At 53.8% G+C, this 18960-nt stretch overlaps 3 protein-coding genes across 5 annotated transcripts; 2 read left to right on the top strand and 1 right to left on the bottom strand.

Moving 5' to 3' along the window:
* The first annotated feature begins 973 nt into the window (after positions 1 to 973).
* COX5A (cytochrome c oxidase subunit 5A) lies at positions 974 to 9344 on the top strand. The gene is made up of 5 exons (XM_087744944.1): positions 974 to 1207; positions 4964 to 5080; positions 6231 to 6352; positions 7740 to 7862; positions 9182 to 9344. The coding sequence occupies exons 1-4, from the start codon at positions 1126 to 1128 to the stop codon at positions 7851 to 7853; spliced, it is 435 nt and encodes a 144-aa protein (XP_087601070.1). The 5' UTR covers positions 974 to 1125; the 3' UTR covers positions 7854 to 7862; positions 9182 to 9344.
* Positions 9345 to 10042: 698 nt separating this feature from the next.
* Positions 10043 to 14583, top strand: FAM219B (family with sequence similarity 219 member B). 3 transcript variants are annotated; one of them, XM_087745032.1, is made up of 6 exons: positions 10043 to 10124; positions 11526 to 11628; positions 11894 to 11984; positions 12399 to 12476; positions 12754 to 12802; positions 13363 to 14583. In XM_087745032.1, exons 1-6 carry the CDS (start codon positions 10050 to 10052, stop codon positions 13516 to 13518), a joined length of 552 nt encoding a protein of 183 aa, XP_087601158.1. In that variant the 5' UTR covers positions 10043 to 10049; the 3' UTR covers positions 13519 to 14583. The 3 variants fall into 3 exon arrangements, with proteins under 3 accessions (XP_087601158.1, XP_087601155.1, XP_087601159.1); XM_087745029.1 differs by having other exon boundaries at positions 13360 to 14583; XM_087745033.1 differs by having other exon boundaries at positions 12754 to 12916; positions 13363 to 13492.
* On the bottom strand, positions 14482 to 18799 carry MPI (mannose phosphate isomerase). Its single transcript, XM_087745028.1, has 8 exons — positions 18459 to 18799; positions 17918 to 18045; positions 17476 to 17676; positions 17251 to 17392; positions 16910 to 17092; positions 16615 to 16788; positions 16263 to 16471; positions 14482 to 15785 (listed from the first exon to the last, which is right to left on the bottom strand). Exons 1-8 carry the CDS (start codon positions 18472 to 18474, stop codon positions 15567 to 15569), a joined length of 1272 nt encoding a protein of 423 aa, XP_087601154.1. The 5' UTR covers positions 18475 to 18799; the 3' UTR covers positions 14482 to 15566.
* Between the last annotated feature and the right edge of the window lie 161 nt (positions 18800 to 18960).

Raw genomic sequence — 18960 nt, 5'->3', positions numbered from 1 at the left:
CAGCAAGGAAAAAGAGAGGAAAAAGAGATCAGTCATTTCTCCATGTTATTTTGTTAATGTGCAAAATTATTTTTAATTGATTTTCTGTGCAGGCAATTTCCAATCTTGGAAGCAACAGGAGCTTGGGGATTTTGCACTCCTCGCTTTGTTGGCTGCAGACCAAGGATTTCCTGCATGAGAAAATAGTTTAAAAAAAAGAAGACTGTAACCCAAAATATGAAGCATTTAAAAAAGCATGATGGCATCTGGCTCTACAGGGCCCTAAGGGGACGTGGCGAGCAAAATTATCATTATGATCTTGTGCTGCACTGCTGAGGCATAGCCCCAGGCACCTGCCAAGAGCAATTTTTGGGGCAATTTGTGAGCCCAGCCGCATCCCTCGTGGTGGCCAGGTCAGCCCTACCCTCCTGCTGGCACGGGGGGCACCGGCGGCTGAAGGCAGCACCCTGTGGCCAGGGTGTACGTGGTCTGGGGACAAGGACGTGATGGGGGCTGCCGTGGGTGCCAGGCCTGGCCCTGGGGCAGAGCCACAGAAAGCCTCGGAGAGCTGCTGGATACTGCGGCCGCAGCCAGGCTGGGTCCCATTTTCCCCCCCGCTCACTGGGAAGAAGTCAGGCAATCTTCCCTTGCCGGAGTTGGTGGCAAGCAGTGGTCACAAGCAGGGACAGGGAAGGGCCCCCCTTGCTTCCCTGTGGCCCCAACCCATGAGCTGACACGCGTGGGAGGCCACACCGGGGCCATCCCCGCATGAGCTCGGTTAACGGGGCTGTCAGGCCGCACACCAGCGGCAGAGCAGACACCCCAACCCCTAAGACGCCTCACGGGCAGCCGCTACGGCCTTTTACGAGGCGAGAGAGGCCGACAGCCCGCCACCACCCACTCCCGCCCCGTCCCCGCCACAAAATGGCGGGCGGCACCGCCCCGCGGGCGACGCGCTAAGCCCCGCCCCCTGCAGCCTTCGCGCCGTCAGCCGCGGCGCGGTGTGTCCCTGCGGCGCCGCCGTAGCCGCCGCCGCCGCCGCCTCCCTCCTCCCTCCCTGCCGTCCGCCTGCCCGCAGCGCGCGCGGTCCGGTGCCAGGAGCGAGCGGCGCGCGCCCCCGCTGCCCGGTGCTGCCTCCCCGCCGCCATGCTGGCTGCCGCCGCGCTCCTCCGCCGCTGCGCCGTCTCCGGCCTCCGCGCCGCCGTCCGCCGGCCCGCTGGCCCCGCAGGTGAGCGGCCGCCCGCCCGCGTCCTTCCCGCCTGCCCCGCTCGCCCGCCCCGGTTCGGCACGGCCCGGCCCCGAGGGACCCGGCCTCGGCGGGTGGGAGGCGGCGGGGCCCGGCCGGCGGCGCCGTGTCCTTGTAATGACCCGGCGGCGGCACTCGAGGGCAGGCCGCGCCTGCGGCCTAGTGCGCGCCGCCTCCGCCGGGCCCGCCCGCCGCCCCGCTCCCGCCGCCCCGCTCCCGCCGCCCCCGCTGACCCCCCGCCGTTACCGGCCCCGTCGCCTCCAGGGGGGCGCCGGGCCCCTTCCCGGGGGCCGTAGCGGGGGGCCGGCGGCGCCCTCCTCGGGCCTCCCTCGAAGGTGACATTGACGGAGGTCGGCGATGGCATCCGCAGCCGGGCCCCGGCGCCGGCGGCGATCGGAGCAGGCCAGCCGGGCTCCCGCTCCCGGCCTCCTCTCGCTTTCCTTATTAACACCCTCATTAATAGGAAGAGGAACAAAAGCGGCCACAGACAGTGCGGCGTGAATGCTGACCGGGGAACCGGCGCTAAAATACCGAGACTGCAGGGAAGACGGTGCCTGTGCATCTCAGTTAATAGCTAATTAACAGACAGCGGTCATGTTTAAAACGCTTGGAAACCTGCGTGTGCCTCTCCTGTCGCACATGTGAATGAAGCAGTTGCCGTAGGGAGTGGATTGCTGCGTTTTTTAGAAATGCAAAGTAATAAGCGGCGGTCGTTCTGTTTACATGCTGGGATTTCTTGGGTACTTTTTAAAAACCGTTTCTTTTTTTAAAGCCATTAAAATTCCTTGCCCGCAGTGCCTTTGTGCTGAACCCCAGCTGCTCGTGGCCCTCGCTTCTCCACGCCTTTGCTAACGAGCAGCCTCCATGTTCTTCTTTTTCCACGGTCTTGTATTACAAACACCCCGCTTAACACTTCTGACCCGATTTGCCTTTGCTGGTGGCCTCGGGGGTTTGTGTTTTGGAAGATCTAATGCACTAGGTTTATCTCACGAGCCCGTGCTCTGCTGTTCTCTCTGTGGGTTTAGGTTTACATTATGTAATGCAGCAAAATGTTCTGCGTGTAATGCACGTGCACCCCAGGGCTGTTGTTGCCAGTCTGGCCTTTTTCAGTAAATTAGTGCTCCTCTTGATGCATGTTTGTCTTCGGTGCTCATTAACAGGGAAAGCTGACAAATTCTGGCACTCAAGAAAGAATTAACACGTTTTTGTGTAATATTAGATGATTTTAGGCTTCTCGGACTCTTGAAGCTTTTGAAGTTCTCTTGAAAATGTGCCTCTGCAAACATACATGCCCTTTGCCTCTTCCTTGAGTTGGGAATCTCCACAGGGATGCGTTGGCATGGTTTGACTGTCACACACACATCGTGTGTGACAGTGTGTGACCTTGATGGACCCCACCTGAAATGCGAGGCACCCGGCTGGCTTCTGCGGCGCTTCTGCTTTGCCAGGGTGGCTCGCAGAGTCTGGTCTCCAGTATATGCTTCCAGTCCAGTATGTAGACGTAAACGTCAGTATGGAAAACAAAGGGTGGCAAAGAAACACAGCAGCAATTGAAAAATGCCTCCTGGAAGTCCAGAGTTCAAATTCTTGTGGTCTTTTTTTATTTTTCTTCGGGATCCTTTTAGTCTAACCAAGTTGTTCCTTTGTTTAAGGAATGGTTTTGCTGAGCACTCAGTGGAAAGAGACTTTAGTTTTTTGACTTAAAGATGTAATTCAAGAGCTTCAGTCTAGGCTTTTCTCAAACCGAGATTTGCTATTTCTCTGTAGGATTTGCTTTGTGTTCAGGAAAAAAGTGTTCTCCCCCAAACGGCCAGCATCTGAGGGCTTTTCAGCAGTGTCCTCTCACTCCCTGCCTGGGTGCAGGAGCATTTACAGAGGAGTGCCCTTGCTCTGAGCTCAGCTGTGCATGTGATTTATTGGAAAAAGCAGGGTCAAAGATCTGTTTTGGAGCTGGGGAGAGGATGAGGAATCTTCCTATAGAATGGCAAAAGAGCATTATAATTCTGGCTTGGCCTGTCATTTACTCTTCCCTTACCTAATTATGTAGATAAAACAAGGAAAAACATTTTCATGGATTGGGAAGCATTGCATGCACCAGAATTGCAGCTGAAATGTTGGACCATGTTAAATTCTGGTAACAATCTGGATTGCATTCTGATCGAGCTGTCATTTAATGAGATTAAAGGTATTCCTTGAAATTGTTATGGTTTGTTCCATTATATTTTACGCAGAATTAGGATGCTGCTTCACAGTATGCTGTGATCCTCAAAGTAGAAAAGTATATCTGGGAAGGATGCAAAAATGCAACCCAGTTTGGGGATTTCTTCTGTTAAATAAAACTTTGTAGTTGGTTGGTGTGTGTAGTTCATGCTAGGTTAGGAAAGAAAAAGCAACTAGCTATATCTGACTTCCTCTGAAGTGGAGCTTCAGACTGGCAAGGTCATACCTGGTGTATGACCTCTCTGCAAATATTAGCGGAGTGAAATTACCAGCAGGGAAAAGGAAGCAGTCCCTAGCCAGGCTGTCTGCTGCCGGTAAGGCGCTTGCAAAATGCTCAGACTTTGCAGGGAGGACCCAGGACAGCTCTGATGCGGGTGGAGCTGGCTGTACCCTAGGTTTTCGTTCCTTTTGGAAAACTCTTCCAACCTTTGTGGATTGAAAAACAGACCAGCAAAAAAGCAATTTGTGATAGAGTAGTGTTGAGGGAAGAAATGAGTTTGTAATCATATCAACCTTATTTGCCCACTGGAGTACAATCCACTTTTGTGCTTTATTAATTATGAAATATTAATGCAATTACAACCTTGAGATCCAGGAGTTTTATCTTGGATAGACACAGAGACAGCAGTAATTTTGTTTTTTCCTTCAACTCTTCAATAGCCTGTAATAGCTCTCGTCCCTTGTGCTCTTGAGAGCCTTTTGTAATTGGGCTCGGGTCATTTTGTGCAGATTCCCAAAACTACTTTGAAACAAGGCTTCATCAGCTCTGAACTCGTGGTGGAATCAAAGACCTGCAGCTCGTTGTTATTGAGTCATCCATCGCAGTCAGTCTGTTGATTGGGAAATCTGCTTTTCCTGGATTACAAAATTAGTTATGGAGCAATTTCAGGAGTTGTCTACAGTGGGAAGTTACTCCAGAATAAACCAGCATATTCGTCTTAAGTGGATAACGGTATAACTAATAGTATATAGGGATTTATTTCTGGAAGGAATGCCACTGAAAAACTGATGCACATAGCTAAACTTACTGCACAGACAAGTCCTATGGTTTTGAGAAGGGTTGAATGTGGGGAACAGAACAATTGGGCTCCTTCAGAGTGTCTGTTAATGAAGTACATGTATGTTATGTTTCTCTGGCTTGCTTTGTTCTCAGAAGAGGGAAAATTCCTGTATCTTATGGAAACAGCGCTCACGGAAAAACTTTGCTTAAAGACTGGTTATCCAGAATTGTTTCTCTCTTGTATTTCCCCATCTCTCTTAAATAATCCTGCTCTGATCAAAGGATCTGGGAACACTTTGGAATTCTGATGTAAAACAGAAAATACACACTTTGCCACAAAACAAACAACAGATATTTAAATAAGCTGTATTCATCCAGAGCTTATTCAGGCTGAGGACTGATCTGGATTGACTGTAGCGAGTGAGATACATGTTTTATGGCTTTTGGTCTCTTGATCAGGACTAAAGTACGCTTATTTTCTGTTTGCTCAAAGCCTTTTCCTTTCTTTTTGCATTCAGCTGTACTGCATGCCCGCTGCTACTCTCATGGGTCACAAGAATCAGATGAAGAATTTGATGCTCGCTGGGTGACATATTTCAACAAGCCAGATATTGATGCCTGGGAGCTCAGGAAAGGTATGTTGAATGAAAAGGGGAGATTAACATGGAGTAAATATAACTGCTATGTAATAGTTTTGTGACCAGAAATAACAACTTATTTTTACTTCACTGTTGGAAAGCAAAAATAGTTCAGTTTATAGATGTGATAGAGGCAAGAACCCACTGTTCTTGCAAACCATGAAAACTGGGAGTTTGGTGTAGGAGAGCAATCCTGTAAATACCCAGTCAGGGCAAGGCACTATGTGAGCCTTTCTTTATCGGTTCTGAGTCATCTGGCCATGTGTGCCTGTGGTTGGCGTGCTGCTGTTTGCTCAGCTCTGAGCCTGTTGCAGCGGGTGAAGGCACCTCACCAACCAAACAAGCGGGTGGGAAGGAACCACGGCATGCAGAATGAGGGAGAGTGGGGGTACAAGGCGGTGGGAGTCCAGGCTTTGTAAATTTTAGTACCCCAGAATACACATTTTAACACCTGGGTGGGAAGGAGAGAAACATTTGCTCTGAGGAAGGTGTGTTTGAGCTCAACTGTTGCTTAGCGTCTAACCACACACATTTTTCTTTGGACTTTGACTTAATGGCTTGGCCATAACTCACTGTAGACTGTTTGTTTGGTTGTCTCCAGTTGTTGTTTGCTGTGGAGTTGCCAGCTCCTGTTAAACTACCCCAATTAGGGCTTAAAAATGTGTTCGCATAACAGCCAGAGGGATCATTCCAGCATCACCTGGATGACTAGGTGTTGGGCTCTTCCCTTTGAAAGGAGAGGAAGGGAATAGACAGCAGCTTGAGTTCTAGTTTCATTATACCTGTAGGAATTAAGTAATTTGGATTTCTTAATGATTCCATAACTGATATGGTGTGGTACAGGCAATGACTCCTTTTGGGAGCATGGATGAAACTGTCCCACTGGGATTTCATGAAATCCACTTAAAATCTTAAGATCTACAGTAGTGAGCAACAGTGAGAGGGAAAAGAGCAAAAGAAAACCCTTGGCCGTGTGTGCGTGTCCCCAAAATAGCAGTGAAAATTGTAATCAGCTTCTAATGGTGACTGGCGTTGTGGTTATACTTAATTCTTTCATGAGGTGGAGCAAAATAATGCTCATCAGGTTCCTTTTGATAGCATGATGAGCTGATGCCAAGTTCCTGTTGGTGTTTTCTTATATCCACAGGCATAAACACGCTTGTGGGTTATGACCTGGTTCCGGAACCAAAAATCATCGATGCAGCTCTGAGGGCATGCAGACGGTTAAATGACTTTGCCAGTGCTGTCCGCATCTTAGAAGTTGTAAAGGTGAGTGGAACGGCAGCCTAGGGTATAACTGCTGCGTTTGCATTGCTGAGAGCCCAGCAGCGGAAGAGTTTTTCTTGGCTTACTGTTAGTGGTACAAAGGGAAACCACCATTTCCTGCTGCCAGCATCAATAGCTTCATTATGAGCACGTGCTCGGTGGCTTGAAATAATTGTTTTGAGGTAAGAGTACTGAAGAGCACAGCTTCACAAGTATAACATTCTTACTTTCATATTTTCCTTTCCTGATGCTGACTCTGGTGGGAAAGTCTCTAAGGATTTTTCTTCCTTTTTTTTTTTAACAAGCATTACTAGAAATATCTCAAGCAAAGGCAGCTTACTGGCCTCTTAAAGTACTGAATACTGAGCTGGCTGGGAGCAGTAACTCAGGAAGCTGCATAGGCTTGAAAACCAACAGAAACCAGCACCTTGAAACCTGAGTCCAGCCTTCCCTTAGCAGGGAGTTAAAATGGATGGGAGTGGAGGCAGTTCTTCTATTTCAGTCCTAGAAGCCAGCAGCTATGCTCTTCCAACTGTTTTTTGCCACAACTGAGGAGGACTGGCGTGGAGGTCTTTGCTGCTAGCTGTTAAATCCACTTGCTTGAAACTCTACTCCACAATCAATTGCTTCGCAGTTTGCTATTTCTGCTTCCTGCGTTCTTCTGTAGAACTGAAACTCTTTCAGTGGTTTTAGAGATGTGAGACCAATAGAAGAATCTTTGTATGTTTTCCTTATCTCTTTTTCTTTTTTTCCTGTCCTTTTGTCCCCACCATCTAGGGGACAATTCAGTTTATCAGAACTTGGGGACAAGCGTGTGCTCTTCCTGGAGCTCCACCTAAATATTACTCAAGGGGTGACATTTTTCCCCTGATTTCCAAGCAAGTTAAATTTTCTCCCAGGTCTGCCCAAAAGCTGATTTCATTTTTCCTGTTTTACTGATTGAATATTATTTTCATTCCATTTCCTAAGGTGTAAGCGGTCTTTGGGCTGGTTTGCAAAGCATCCCTTGTTCAAGGAGCTTGGCTTGGCCTTTAGTTTTGTGTGGTGTGACACACGTGTCACGGGTCACATCAGCCTTATGTTAAGTGAGGGAAGGGTGTCAAGTGTTAAGAATAATCTGCAAATCCCCCAACGGGGAATTCAGCATTATTCTGGGGTGCTTTGCAGCTATGGTTGATTGGTAGGAGGACTTTCCAGTATAGCTGTATGCAAGCCTTGTTTACTTGACATGCAGATGAAGCTGGGCTACACTCTCCTGTCCTCAGGAGCAGTAGGTGGATCAGGCCACGGACCCTTTTGTGAACACGCATCTCGATTGCAAACCTGGCCGGTGTATGGTGGACCTTGACAACAGCTTGCTGTCGAAATAACGCCATTCCTTTTCATCTAGGACAAGGCAGGACCTCACAAGGAAATCTATCCTTACGTTATCCAGGAACTTAGACCAACTTTGAGTGAACTGGGAATCTCCACTCCAGAGGAGCTGGGCCTGGACAAAGCATAAACCTTATCGGTAAGGGATGCGGTCACTGCCGAGGCTCTTGGCATGGGACTCCTGTACCCTAAAACTCTCCTGGCAAGACAGAGTCCTCTTCCTTGCCTTCCTGGGTCTGTGAAAGGCTGTCAGGTTCAGGCTTGTAACATGATTCTCCAAAAACCTCTAGAATTATGGGTCTCCTAGAAAAGGTAGTAACCCTTTTCAAAGAAGTCTTAAAAAAAGAGCAGTGCAGGCGCTTGAGAAGGGATAGGGTGGTTGGCAACCATACTCAACCTCCCAGAAATTTCTAGGTAGCAGTTGCTGAGACAACAGGCATTGCAGCACTTCGTTTGCAGCGTCGCGACCTTTGCTCCTCATCAGCTTTTCTCCCAGAAGCATTTTTAGCAAATGGCAGGATCATTTCCTCTGGAAATGCACAAACTTTTCATTTTACTGTCACAGCGTAGCCAATTTAGAAAACTGGGAGACACTAATTACTAGCTTATGCTAGAAAATGAGCCCCACTGATGGTAGTCACTGAACAACGCTGAAGTTTCTTCCCATTACACTTAAAATAGCATCTTTTTCTGTAATTAAACACTAAAGGGGGGGGGGGGGGGGGGCTTGTGTACAGAATAAACAGAGCAGCTGTAGCATAGCCAGAACTTAACTGCTCTGTGTGCAGGACACTCATGAGCCTCAGTAGATAATTTCAGAAGCAGTGCATGTAGTATTTCATCCTGATTGCAGTGGCCTCAAGTCTCGGAAAGCCACTTGTTTTACTGCCTTTTTAGAGCTGAACTTCTGAGCACTTTCTAAACTTGAAAACAACTATAACAAAGACATTTAGATGTACATCAAATGCCAGGCTCGTGCATGAACTGCAGCATATGAAGGCGTTGTTACTAAGCAGCAGCTTCTCTGGTTAATGAGGATCTGTCATTAAGTATAGGCAAGACCTAACATGCTATAATCCCAGACTAAAATGAAGCCCTAAATAAAAATCCTCATGGAAGTGAAGTTATGTAAAGGCAGTCTCTTAACTCAGTTCCTTCAGGAGATGGGCAGTGTCATGTTCCAGCCCTTTTCTTTTTTTAATATTATGCTTAGAATAGAGCTATCAGGTGTCAGGCTGCAAATAGTACTTCATTCTGGATCTTTAAGTCCCTCCCCTTCTTCTTGCCCTGGGGTACGAAGTTAGGAATGCAGTCATTGCATTTGGAAGCTGTGCATGGTTACATTGGGCTTGGAGTGTAAAAGCAAGCGATGAAAATAACACGTTTGAGACCCCATGGAAACTTTGTGGAGATAATGGGCTGCTGCTTTAATGGCTTTTCTGTTCTTTTCTGTTCCAGGTGCATTACTCGAGCATTTTACTGATGCTACCTGATCGTACACAGTCGCCTGGAGACACAAATGTTAAAATATTACCTTATTTGAAATAACTTCTTCCTTTATTGAGTCACAATGTATGTGATGTGAAGTTGGACCTAATAAAGGAAAAACTGGTTTGACTGATGTGGTAGCGGTGGCTTGTGTGATTATTTCGTTTTGCTTTTATGGGGAAAAGGAAGAAACAAACTGTAAACGTGCTTTCCCAAGAGAGTACGTGTAAGAGTTTGTAAATCATTCCCTGCTTGGCAGAGCGTGCGTCCTAGCTCCAGCTTCGGGAAGGGCAAGGTAAGGACCGCTCTGGAGGGCACGGTGACCCGCTCCTGCGCCCAGCTTGGGGGACTTGCGAAACTCAGCCGGCCCTCGGAGGAGTAATTCCCTTCTGATGAGGTCGGGGCTTAACGAAGCCTCCGAGGTGGGTGGGAGGCTCCCGTTGGCCAGGGGCATGCTCTCCGGTGGCTAGCAGGGCTGGGAATCTCGTCTGGGATAGGCACTGTGCTGAAGAGCCGGTGTTCAGCCAAAAAGGGGCGGGGGCGGAGCAAAACTCCTCTATTATGGTTTGTTGGGTTTTTTTTTTTTTCCCCGAGAAAAAGGGAATTTTTCAGGAAACACATGAATGCGGCAGGGAAGCGGTTCCCCGTTGCACGGCGGGCGCAGGGCAGGGCCGCGCTGGCGGGAGGCCCCGGCGTGGGTCCCCGTGTCCCGCTGCCGGGGCGTCGCGCTGCGCATGCGCGGCGGAGGGGCGCACCACCTCCCCGCCTGCCATTGGCTGAGCCCCGCCGCCGCGCTCTGCCATTGGCGGGCGGCGCGGGGGCGGGGCGGCGGGCGGCCATGGCGACGGGCGGCGGGGCTGGGGTCGCTCCCGCTCCCGGGGCGAGCAGAGCCGGCGGGCGGCGGGGACCGGGGGTACGTGCGGCGCCGGGGCGTGTGCGTGGGTCAGCATGGGGTGTGTGCATGGCGGGCGTAGGGGCGGGGTGCGTGCGTGGGCCATATGCATGGTGGGTGGTATGGGGCAGTATAGCGTAGGGCTGGGGCATGTGTATGGGGCAGTATAGGATCTGTGCATGGGGAGCGGTATGGGGGTGGTATAGGGCTGGGGTATGTGCATAGGGGCAGTATGAGGTGTGTGCATCATGGGTATGGGGCTGGGGTATGTGCGTGGGGGTCCGGGGCTGGGCTATATGCACGGGGGCAGTATGGGGTATGTGCGTGGGGCAGTATACGGCTGGGGCATATGCACAGAGGAGCAATATAGGGCTTATTATATTATTATATTATATATATTATTATTATATATATTATTACTATAGCAATAAAGTGCACGCATTTGGCTGTGAGGGGGCATGGGTGGGGTATAGGCGTGGAGGCACAGTGTAGGGTAGGGGCAGTGTAAAAGCAGAGCACGTGCAGGGGGCTGTATAGGGAGGAGTATAGCGCGTACGGAGGGATGGGGGGCGCGGGCAGAAGTGTGCTGCCTGCCTGGTGAATCCCGCTGGCTCGGGCGGCCCCAGCAACCTGGGCATGGAGTTCTTCCCGCGTGTCAGGCTCTGCCCTGCTAATTCCAGTTTAAGACACTGACGCTAATCCTGGTTGTGCTGTCCGAGGATCGCCACCCCAGGTCCTCTGCGTTGTTTCTTCATTAACTGTTTCCTCTAATTCCCCATCCCTCCTGCACCGACTCTGCTCATTTTCTGACTGTTCCTCTATTGTCTTTATTAGTTATTATATTTCTAGACCTTTTTTCCTGCCTGATGTCATTCAGCAGTGCCGGCTCTCCTTGACGATAAGTGCCTTACAGATGGGGGAGGCTTTTCCTTAAAGCCCTGACTCTCAGACCTGATTATATGACGCTGCTTTCATTTTAACGATTTGGTTTTATTATTGCATGGGGAGAAGCTTGAAAGGCTCAAAACCTGTGGAGAAATTAAAATAAAGTATCCTTATATTTTATTTGATGAACCTGCTAGTTAAATCTCCTCCACCATGTCATCTCCTGACTATTATTGGAGTTAGGCTTGCAAAGAAACTGCCAGTTGCCATGTGCGCTTTTAATTTAGCATCGCCATTCCCAAATAATCCCTTCATCTGCTAATAGATCTGCTTATTCCTTTTCCTCTCCCTCCTCTGGCCGCAGCACAGGGCTGGGGAGGAGGAGCCGTCCCCTCCCAGCTCTTCCCAGCCGACGTGGTGGCAGATTTCCCCACTGACACTGAGTTCCCGGGAATGACCAGATGCTCTGAGATGACTCCGCTTTACTTCATCCCCATAGAGAGATGCTACTAAATTTGCTTCTTTCCCTTTTTTTAGCTGATTTGGGCTGAAAACAAGAGGCTGAACAAGGCTACAGATGCAGTGGAGAAAAGGGGACCCTACATCATGAGCAAGCCTCCCTCCATTCATGCCAAGCTGCGTAAGTGATGCTCGGTGTCACCCCAGGGACTCTGCCAGGATTTGGGGAGTCATCTGCACCTCTTGCCCACGGCGGGAGTCACCAAAAGCCTTTTTATTCCTTGGTGGGATAAAACCATAAAAAACCCCATAAAAACCCATAGGTGCTGCCTATGGAAAGCACTGTAATGCCCCCATGCTCTCCCTAGGACCCACCTGCAATGCCCCCTGCCCCCAAAAAAAGACCCTTGGATATTTTTAGCTCTGCCTCTGTGCTTGGCTTTCAGAGAGGCAGCGCGAGCTGGCGAAGGCAGCACTGCGAAGGCAGGGGCTGCTGGGGGGACCCGCGCCGCACCAGCCGAAGCTGGCAGCTAAAAGGTCTGATCCCATTTTTCTTTTCCCAAGATGTAGTTCTCACATTCCTTGGGGAGACCGGGAAACTTGGAGGATTGAAAAATGAGTTTGGGACTTCAGTCTGCTGGCTCTGTTGTGGCCAGCAAGCATCCAATATAATAAAAGATAGCACTTTTCCTGCAAAAGTTAAGAGTTGCTCTAGCAGGGGCTGTGCTCCTTCTTCTCTTTGTTTTGGGAATGCTTTGGTGTTAAGGATTTAATTGGGTAGCCTAGAGCTTAGATGGAGTTTACTCTTAGCTGGTGGTAGCCCTGGACAATGCCTGGGTGCAGGGGACATTCAGGACCAGGATTCCTGCCCTGGCTCCTCAGCCCGTCAGCTCTGTGGCTGCATTTCCATACCAAAGTGTCTTACGGGCTCGTTCCTCTGCTTTCTGGCAGGTCAGTGAAGTTTAACAAGGGCTACACGGCGCTCAGCCAGACGGCGGATGAAAACCTGGTCTCCCTCGATTCGGACAGGTGGGGACTGGGTGAATATCCCAGGATTTTGGGTGGAGGGTGTTGCAGGCTCAGAGCTGGCTTTTTTTGGGGATTGATTTTCCTCGTCACTTGTAGAGCATCCCCAATGGCACTGGGCACTTCTCAGCAGCCAAACGCTCCTATTGTCCCAAATTTAACAAATCCCTTGGTGTTACGCTGCTGGCTCCCTTTCTCCCCCCACTGAGATTCCCTTGTCTGTATCCCAAGCAAAGACACTCCTTCCCAGCTGGCTCTGACCGTTTCCTTCCTCTCTTAGTGATGGGGAGCTGGGATCCAGATGTTCCTCAGGCTACTCCTCCGCCGAGGCAAGTCCAGGGGTTTCACTCCGACTGCGCGGTCCTCGTGGGTTCCCTTGCCCCCCTTACACCTCGGGGTCTGTTTAGGGGCTGAAATGAAGCATCACCCTATGGGGTGTCTATGTATGTGTCCATCCAGCAGAGCTCTGCTTTGCAAACTGCTGCCTCTGCTGCCCGATACATTTAAGCCATGCATAAATCTCCCTTTTGCAAGCCCCAGCTGGCCGTCACTGCTTCACCCTTTGCACCTAAAGCATCGTCTACCCCCAGACCCTACAGCGGGGCAGCTGTTCAGCTCTATCATACAGGGGCGTCGCAGCCTGCGGGGTGTTTTGGGGTGCATGGGGTGTGTGTCGGGGTGTTGCAGCCCAGGAAAAGCTCTTTGGTCTTTTGCTTTGCTCTGCTCTGGTTGTGCTGCTTTTCCCCATGCAAAGGCACTGGAGGGAGGATGCGATGCCGTTCTTGCTCGCAGTCCTTCCCTTTGCAAGCCCTGGGACCTAAATTTTAACTAAACTGGGACTAATTTTAACCAGCTCAGCCTCCTTTGTTCGCCCCCCCCCCCCCAGCAGGTGAACCAGGACCTGAGCCGGCAGCTGCTGCAGGATGGGTACCACCTTGACGAGGTCCCCGATGATGAAGATCTGGATCTCATCCCCCCAAAACCTGTCGCTTCTTCTTCTTGCCCCTGCTGTTTCGGAGAAAATCTTTCCTGTGTGATTCAGTAGATGCCGCTCGGCCGGGGCTGTGCAAGAACAGGTCAAAAGCCAGCACTTTCTCTGTCCCGTGGGATGGCTGTTGGTGTCCGTGTCCCATACCAGGACAGTGACACAAAGACTGAATGATGCTGTGATGCTGCTTGTGGTGAGCAGCAACAGCCAACCAACTCCAAAGGACCTTTCGTTACACTCAGCAATATCAGGGAGGGGTGGCACAGTGACGTTTAGGTGGCCTGGATGGGACCTGTCGCCTGGCTGGGGTGGGGAGGGAGGACAGGCAGAGCCCAGGCACCTCCATGGGGGTATAAAGGGAAGGAGTTGGGAGGTGCAGCAGCAAATGCTCTTTGGTTTGCCTGACCTCCTCTTTTCCTCCTTTAATTGGCCACGTCGAGGATTAGGACCTGGCCCTGGACATGGGTTGCCCTCCCCAGCCCTCCCTAATGAAGGGGTGGTTGATGGTGGGGTCAAACTGCCATGGTGTGGGACCAGGCTGGGAAGCCCTGAGACTCCTTTTCTATTTATTTTCACTTTAGTCACCCCTTCTCCCTGGCAGGCTGAGGCCAAGCCAGTGAGGTTAGGGTCGGCTGGCAGAGAGCTGCTTCATTTACCTATCTCGTGCTGCTTGCAATTAATTGCTGCCAGGTTTCCTCCTCCCAAAGCCTGGGCTGACCTGAACCAAAGATTGCTGTGCTGGTGGTGAAGATAAGATGGGGAGAAATCCAACGGAGCAGATTGGGGCAGGCTGCTGAGCTTTAAGCATCTGCATTTGTTATATCCACCAGCAGCTGCCGCTGGGGCTGGGACCTCCCTGCTTTCTGCCTCTCGAGGGACCCGTTAAGTCCATCGGTTCTGGGTTTAGAGCTAGTGGCTTGTTCCATTTCTCCCCAAAGCTGCTTAGATGCAGGCGAGGGGCAGCGCATAACCCCTGCGCCAGCTCTGCACAGGTCCCTCTGGGTGCAGATTTGGGGTGGCTGGGGAGTTTACCTGCTGTGAACCTTAATAGCTGCCTTAAATCATGGTCCTGCTGTACTACATAGAGGACAATCAGCTTCTTATAAAGGAACCTTATTTAAATATTTGATGTCTAGAGACCTGAACTGTTTTGTTTTGTTTTGGGTTTTTTTGTATTGTTGAAGGGAGCACTCAATAAACTGGATCTCATTACTCAGAGTCTGTATTGGTGCTGTGGTGGGGGGCTCAGCCCTGGTCCCCAGCAGCAGCCCCACTCGGGAGGGCTCCTTCTCTGACCCTGGCGCATTTTCAGAGCAATCTGGTTTCCCTCGGTACATTTTACCCCATTGTCCTGTTTCCCTGCGGAGCTGCCGTGTCGCCTGGGCTGATGCTGCCATGGGGTGATGCGGGGAAGGTCGCAGCCGGTGCTGGGGGAATGCCGAAGCTGCCGCCAGCCTCCATCTCTGGTTCCCAAGCCCTGCAAACACCATGGCTTCTCCCCATCCTCCTCCTTCTCCCTACACCACACTGCCCTGCGCCGAGGACAAAGTCACCACTTTATTCACAGCACCAGAGGCTCTCCAGCTCCATCACCCTGCCAAGCAGCCCTCTTTTACAGCCGGGGAAGGGGTGACGTGGCTCAGAGGACTGCCTGCCATCAGCCAGGCTCGGGAAGAGCCCAGCAGGCACCCAGGAGCAGCAGAAAGCCTCAGCATCACATTCGCAGGGGACAGCAGCAGCTCCTAGAAGCCGGGCAGAGATGCTCGAGACCCAGGGTGCAGACCTCAGGCCTCCCTGCTGCTTCTCAGTGAGAAGAAAGGGGGAAAAAATAATAAGAGTCTCCATATGGCATTAGCAGCACCCAGAGGGGATGATGCTACGGGGATGCAGCTAATGAGCTGCGAGGGGAGATGCTTTTCCTCTGCCCACTCTGCTCTGTGCCACGTCCAAGGAGTCGAATCGTGGAATTGCTCTCTATGCATCGTGTGCGGGCTGTTTTGGGGGTTTAATAGATGGAGGGGAAACTTCCAAGCGAGATGACTTTGCTCAGGCCAGTTTCTATCTACTTGAATGTGGAGTGATGGGGGAAGGTGTCCGGGTGCTGCTCAGAGGAGGCAGCAGGCTCGGAAGAGCAGCATCCCGTCCGGCGAGGAGAGGTGGAGGGAAATGCTCTCGTTGGCAGAGATGAAGAGCACGGAGCCACGACGCAGAGTCATTTCAGAGGCTGCGGCTGTGGAGGTGCCCACGGCCGTCCCTTGGATCACCAGCAAGATGCTGGCAGAGTCCACAGCAGAGACAAGGTACAGCTTGATGGAGGGAGGGATCTGCAATGGAAAGGGTCACCGCAGCTTGAGTCTCCCACAGATTTTCTTCTTTCCTGAGAGCCGGAACAGGGTCATCCCTGTTCCCACCCTGCAGCTACCTTTGCTGTGCCCAGGCCACCCTGCACCTGCAGCAGCCCAAGCCCAGGGACCTCAGCTTAGCTGAGGACACCCAAGCTGCACCCCTGAGACCTCCTCCTGGTCCTCCCTCTGCCCAGAGCTGCTGGAGAAGGTGAGCGAGCTCTAGGCAGGGGGAACAGGGGAGGGAGAGGAGCCTGCAGCACTGCCTGGGGGTGACACCAGCATCCCCAGCAGCCCCAAGCATCCCTCCATCCTCCCTGGAGCACTAGCTACAAGGGCGAGCAAACCCATGCCAAGAAAACCCCAGCCAACACCTAGATGTCCTACCAAGAGCACAGCCAAGATGGGAGAAAGCTGGTGTCCCCACCGTGTCCCCAGAGCAGACCTGTCACTGCTCACCTCTATCCTCATGATGGCGAAGTCTGGCACAGGTGGGTCGTAGAGGTAGACGCTGGGGTCGAGCTGGCTCTGCGTGGCCGGAAAGATCTTGGAGCTGCTGGGTGCTGGTGTGTAGTTGAGCATCTCGCACAAGGTGAGGACGTCGATGAATTTGGGGGTGAGCCCAGCACGCACCGTGTTATCCGAGCACGCCATGCACTCCACGCAGTCTGCGGGGACGAGGCAGCGCTGTCAGCCCACCCCACCCCTCCCGCACATCCCGGGGGGGTCCAACCTTGTGCAGGAGACCATGGCCACCCTGGGGGACAGTCCCTGTGGGGTCCTGGGTGAGGAAAGCCACCGCAATGCTCACCTCCATGCAGATAGGCGTGGGGCTCGTTGGCTCCCAGGAACATGGCCTCCCCCGGCTCCAGTCTCACCAGGTTGAGGAAATAAATGGTGAAGCAGCCGATGTCCCCCGGGTACTGGGAGTGCAGCCGCAGCAGCAGGTCCCCGTTGCTCCCTGACGTGTCCTTCCCTTCTGCCACTGCGTGGGCAGAGACCAGGCACAACGCTGGGGAGGGGGCTGGGGGGGGTGCCCCGTCCCCTCCCTTAAACACAGTCCCCCCAAAACCATTCTGGGGGGCCACAGTGGGCAGAGGACCCACCTTCCTGGGAGATCCTCTTCACCAGCATGTTCAGCTGGTCGACGAAGAACTTCTTCTCACTCTTCATCAGGCGGGTGAAGCAGACGCGGAGGGCAGCCGAGACGCCGCGGGGGTCGTCGCTCCCGCTGCGCTCCAGCTGCTCCGCCGCCACCTCCCCAGTCAGCGCCCGCAGCTCAGGGACGGCTGCCGGGGCGGCCAACCCAAGTCATCCCCAGCGGCCGCCACCACGGGGCAGCCCAGCACCCCCATCCCAAGGTATCACAGCCACTGTCCCCACCCCAAACCCACCACAGGGAGGGAAGGTGGCATCGGGGTCTGACCTCGCGACCGCCCATCCTTACTCTGGAGGAAGGAGACGATCTCCTCCACGGGCCGAAAGCCGCACAAGCCCTCGAAGGGGGTGAGAGCGATGGCCATTTCAGGCTTGTGGTTGGCATCGGGATAGTGCTCAGGGAACTGGGCATGCAGCTTCGCCGCCAGCTCCTGGAGAGGGGGGCAGAGGAGCTGGGTGACCTCCCCAGGGACACAGGGTCCAGCCGGGGCTGCCCCCCTGGGGCTCTCCCTACCTTGTTGGGGTGTGCCTGGATGGAGAGGGCGGTGTTGACCGACAGCACCTTGAAGAGGAAAGGCAGGCGACCCTGGAAGGTGTCCTTCACCTTCGCCCCGAGGCAGGCGGGGTTGTCGGCGATCCACTGGCCCAGGGTCTTTTGGGGGATGCGGTTATCCCGGATGACGGCATCTCCCCGGGGGTGCGCACCCATCCAGAGCTGCGGGAGACAGACAGACAGATGGACCGACCCCTGAGCCAGGCAGCCAACGGGATGACTTGGGCTTTTCTCAAGGCTTTTTGGCCCCGGACGTGATCGATGTGGCCAAGGCAGCTCCCCTGGGGGCTGAGTCACGCCGGGCTTCTCCTCTCCTCCCCGCCGGGGCTACAGGCAGGGGAGCCGCGGCAGGTTGGGATGAACACACGGATGGGCCGGGACGGACATACGGCCGGGCACTCACCTCCGCGTAGGGCTGGTCGGGCTGGATCTGGACCAGGGGGTCACTGCTGGCCAGCAGCTTGGCCACCTCGCTCTCCAGCCCCACTTTCCCCCAGGAGTAGCTCTGCACGGCACAGGAGAGGGGGAACACTGCGGGAGGGAAGCCAGACGTTATGGGGGGGCGCAGAAATAACCCTCTGCCCCCCAAACCCTCCCAGGGACGCCGGCGGTGGGGCCGTGAGCCGGGCAGCCCCCCGCCCGCCGGTGCGGGGTGAGCGGGGGCCAGGGCAGGGAGGGCTTTGGGAGGGAGGGTGTATTTTGGGGGGGAGGCAATGTGAAACCATCATTTAGGGGGCTCGGGGGGGCTGCGGGCAGGGCTCTCGGTGCCTCCGCCCCGCCGCCCCGCGGTGGTCTCCATCTCCGCGGGGGTGACCCTCCCACCCAAGGGTCCCCATCCCCACGCGGGTGCCCCCCCCCCGGGGACGGTCTGCGGGCCCGGGGGGTCCCACACCCCGCCGGGCTGCCCGCGCCGGGCGCCCCCCCGCCCTCCGGGCCCCGCTCACCGCGGATCTCCGCCATGGCTCGGCCGGCACGGCACGGCACGGCACGGCACGGCAGGGCACGGCACGGCACGGCACGGCAGGGCAGGCCGGGAGCCGTAGTCCCGCGGCGCGGCTGCGGTGGCGGCACCGCCTCCCCCGGCCGGGCTGGGCGGGGCAGCGCCCTACGCGCACCCTATAGCGGCCATAGGGGAGCGCGGTACATGGGGAGCGCGGTATATGGGGCTGCGCGGCCGGCGGCGACCGGCCCGCCCGCCCGCGTGAACCTCCGCGGGGGCTGTGGGCGCCGCTACAGGGGACGTTCTGTGGGGGACATTCTATAGGCGACGTGCTATAGGGGAGGGGCTGTGGGCCCTACAGAGACCCCCTCCCGCACAGCTTAACCCCCCCCCCCCATAGGTCCCTCTATAGGTGCCCCCTTGTAGAGCGCAGCCCCGCCCCTAGGGTAACCTTCCCCCCCACCCCGCGCTATAGGCGGTGGCCGCCGTTGTGACGTCACGCGTCC

The sequence above is a fragment of the Nipponia nippon genome, unplaced genomic scaffold, assembly GCF_047370975.1.
Source record: "Nipponia nippon isolate SJK-2023a ecotype South Korea unplaced genomic scaffold, ASM4737097v1 scaffold_9, whole genome shotgun sequence".
In the NCBI taxonomy this organism is placed as follows: Eukaryota; Metazoa; Chordata; class Aves; order Pelecaniformes; family Threskiornithidae; genus Nipponia; species Nipponia nippon.
Note: the sequence above shows the minus strand (reverse complement) of the source record. Positions and strands in the feature narration are given on the sequence as shown.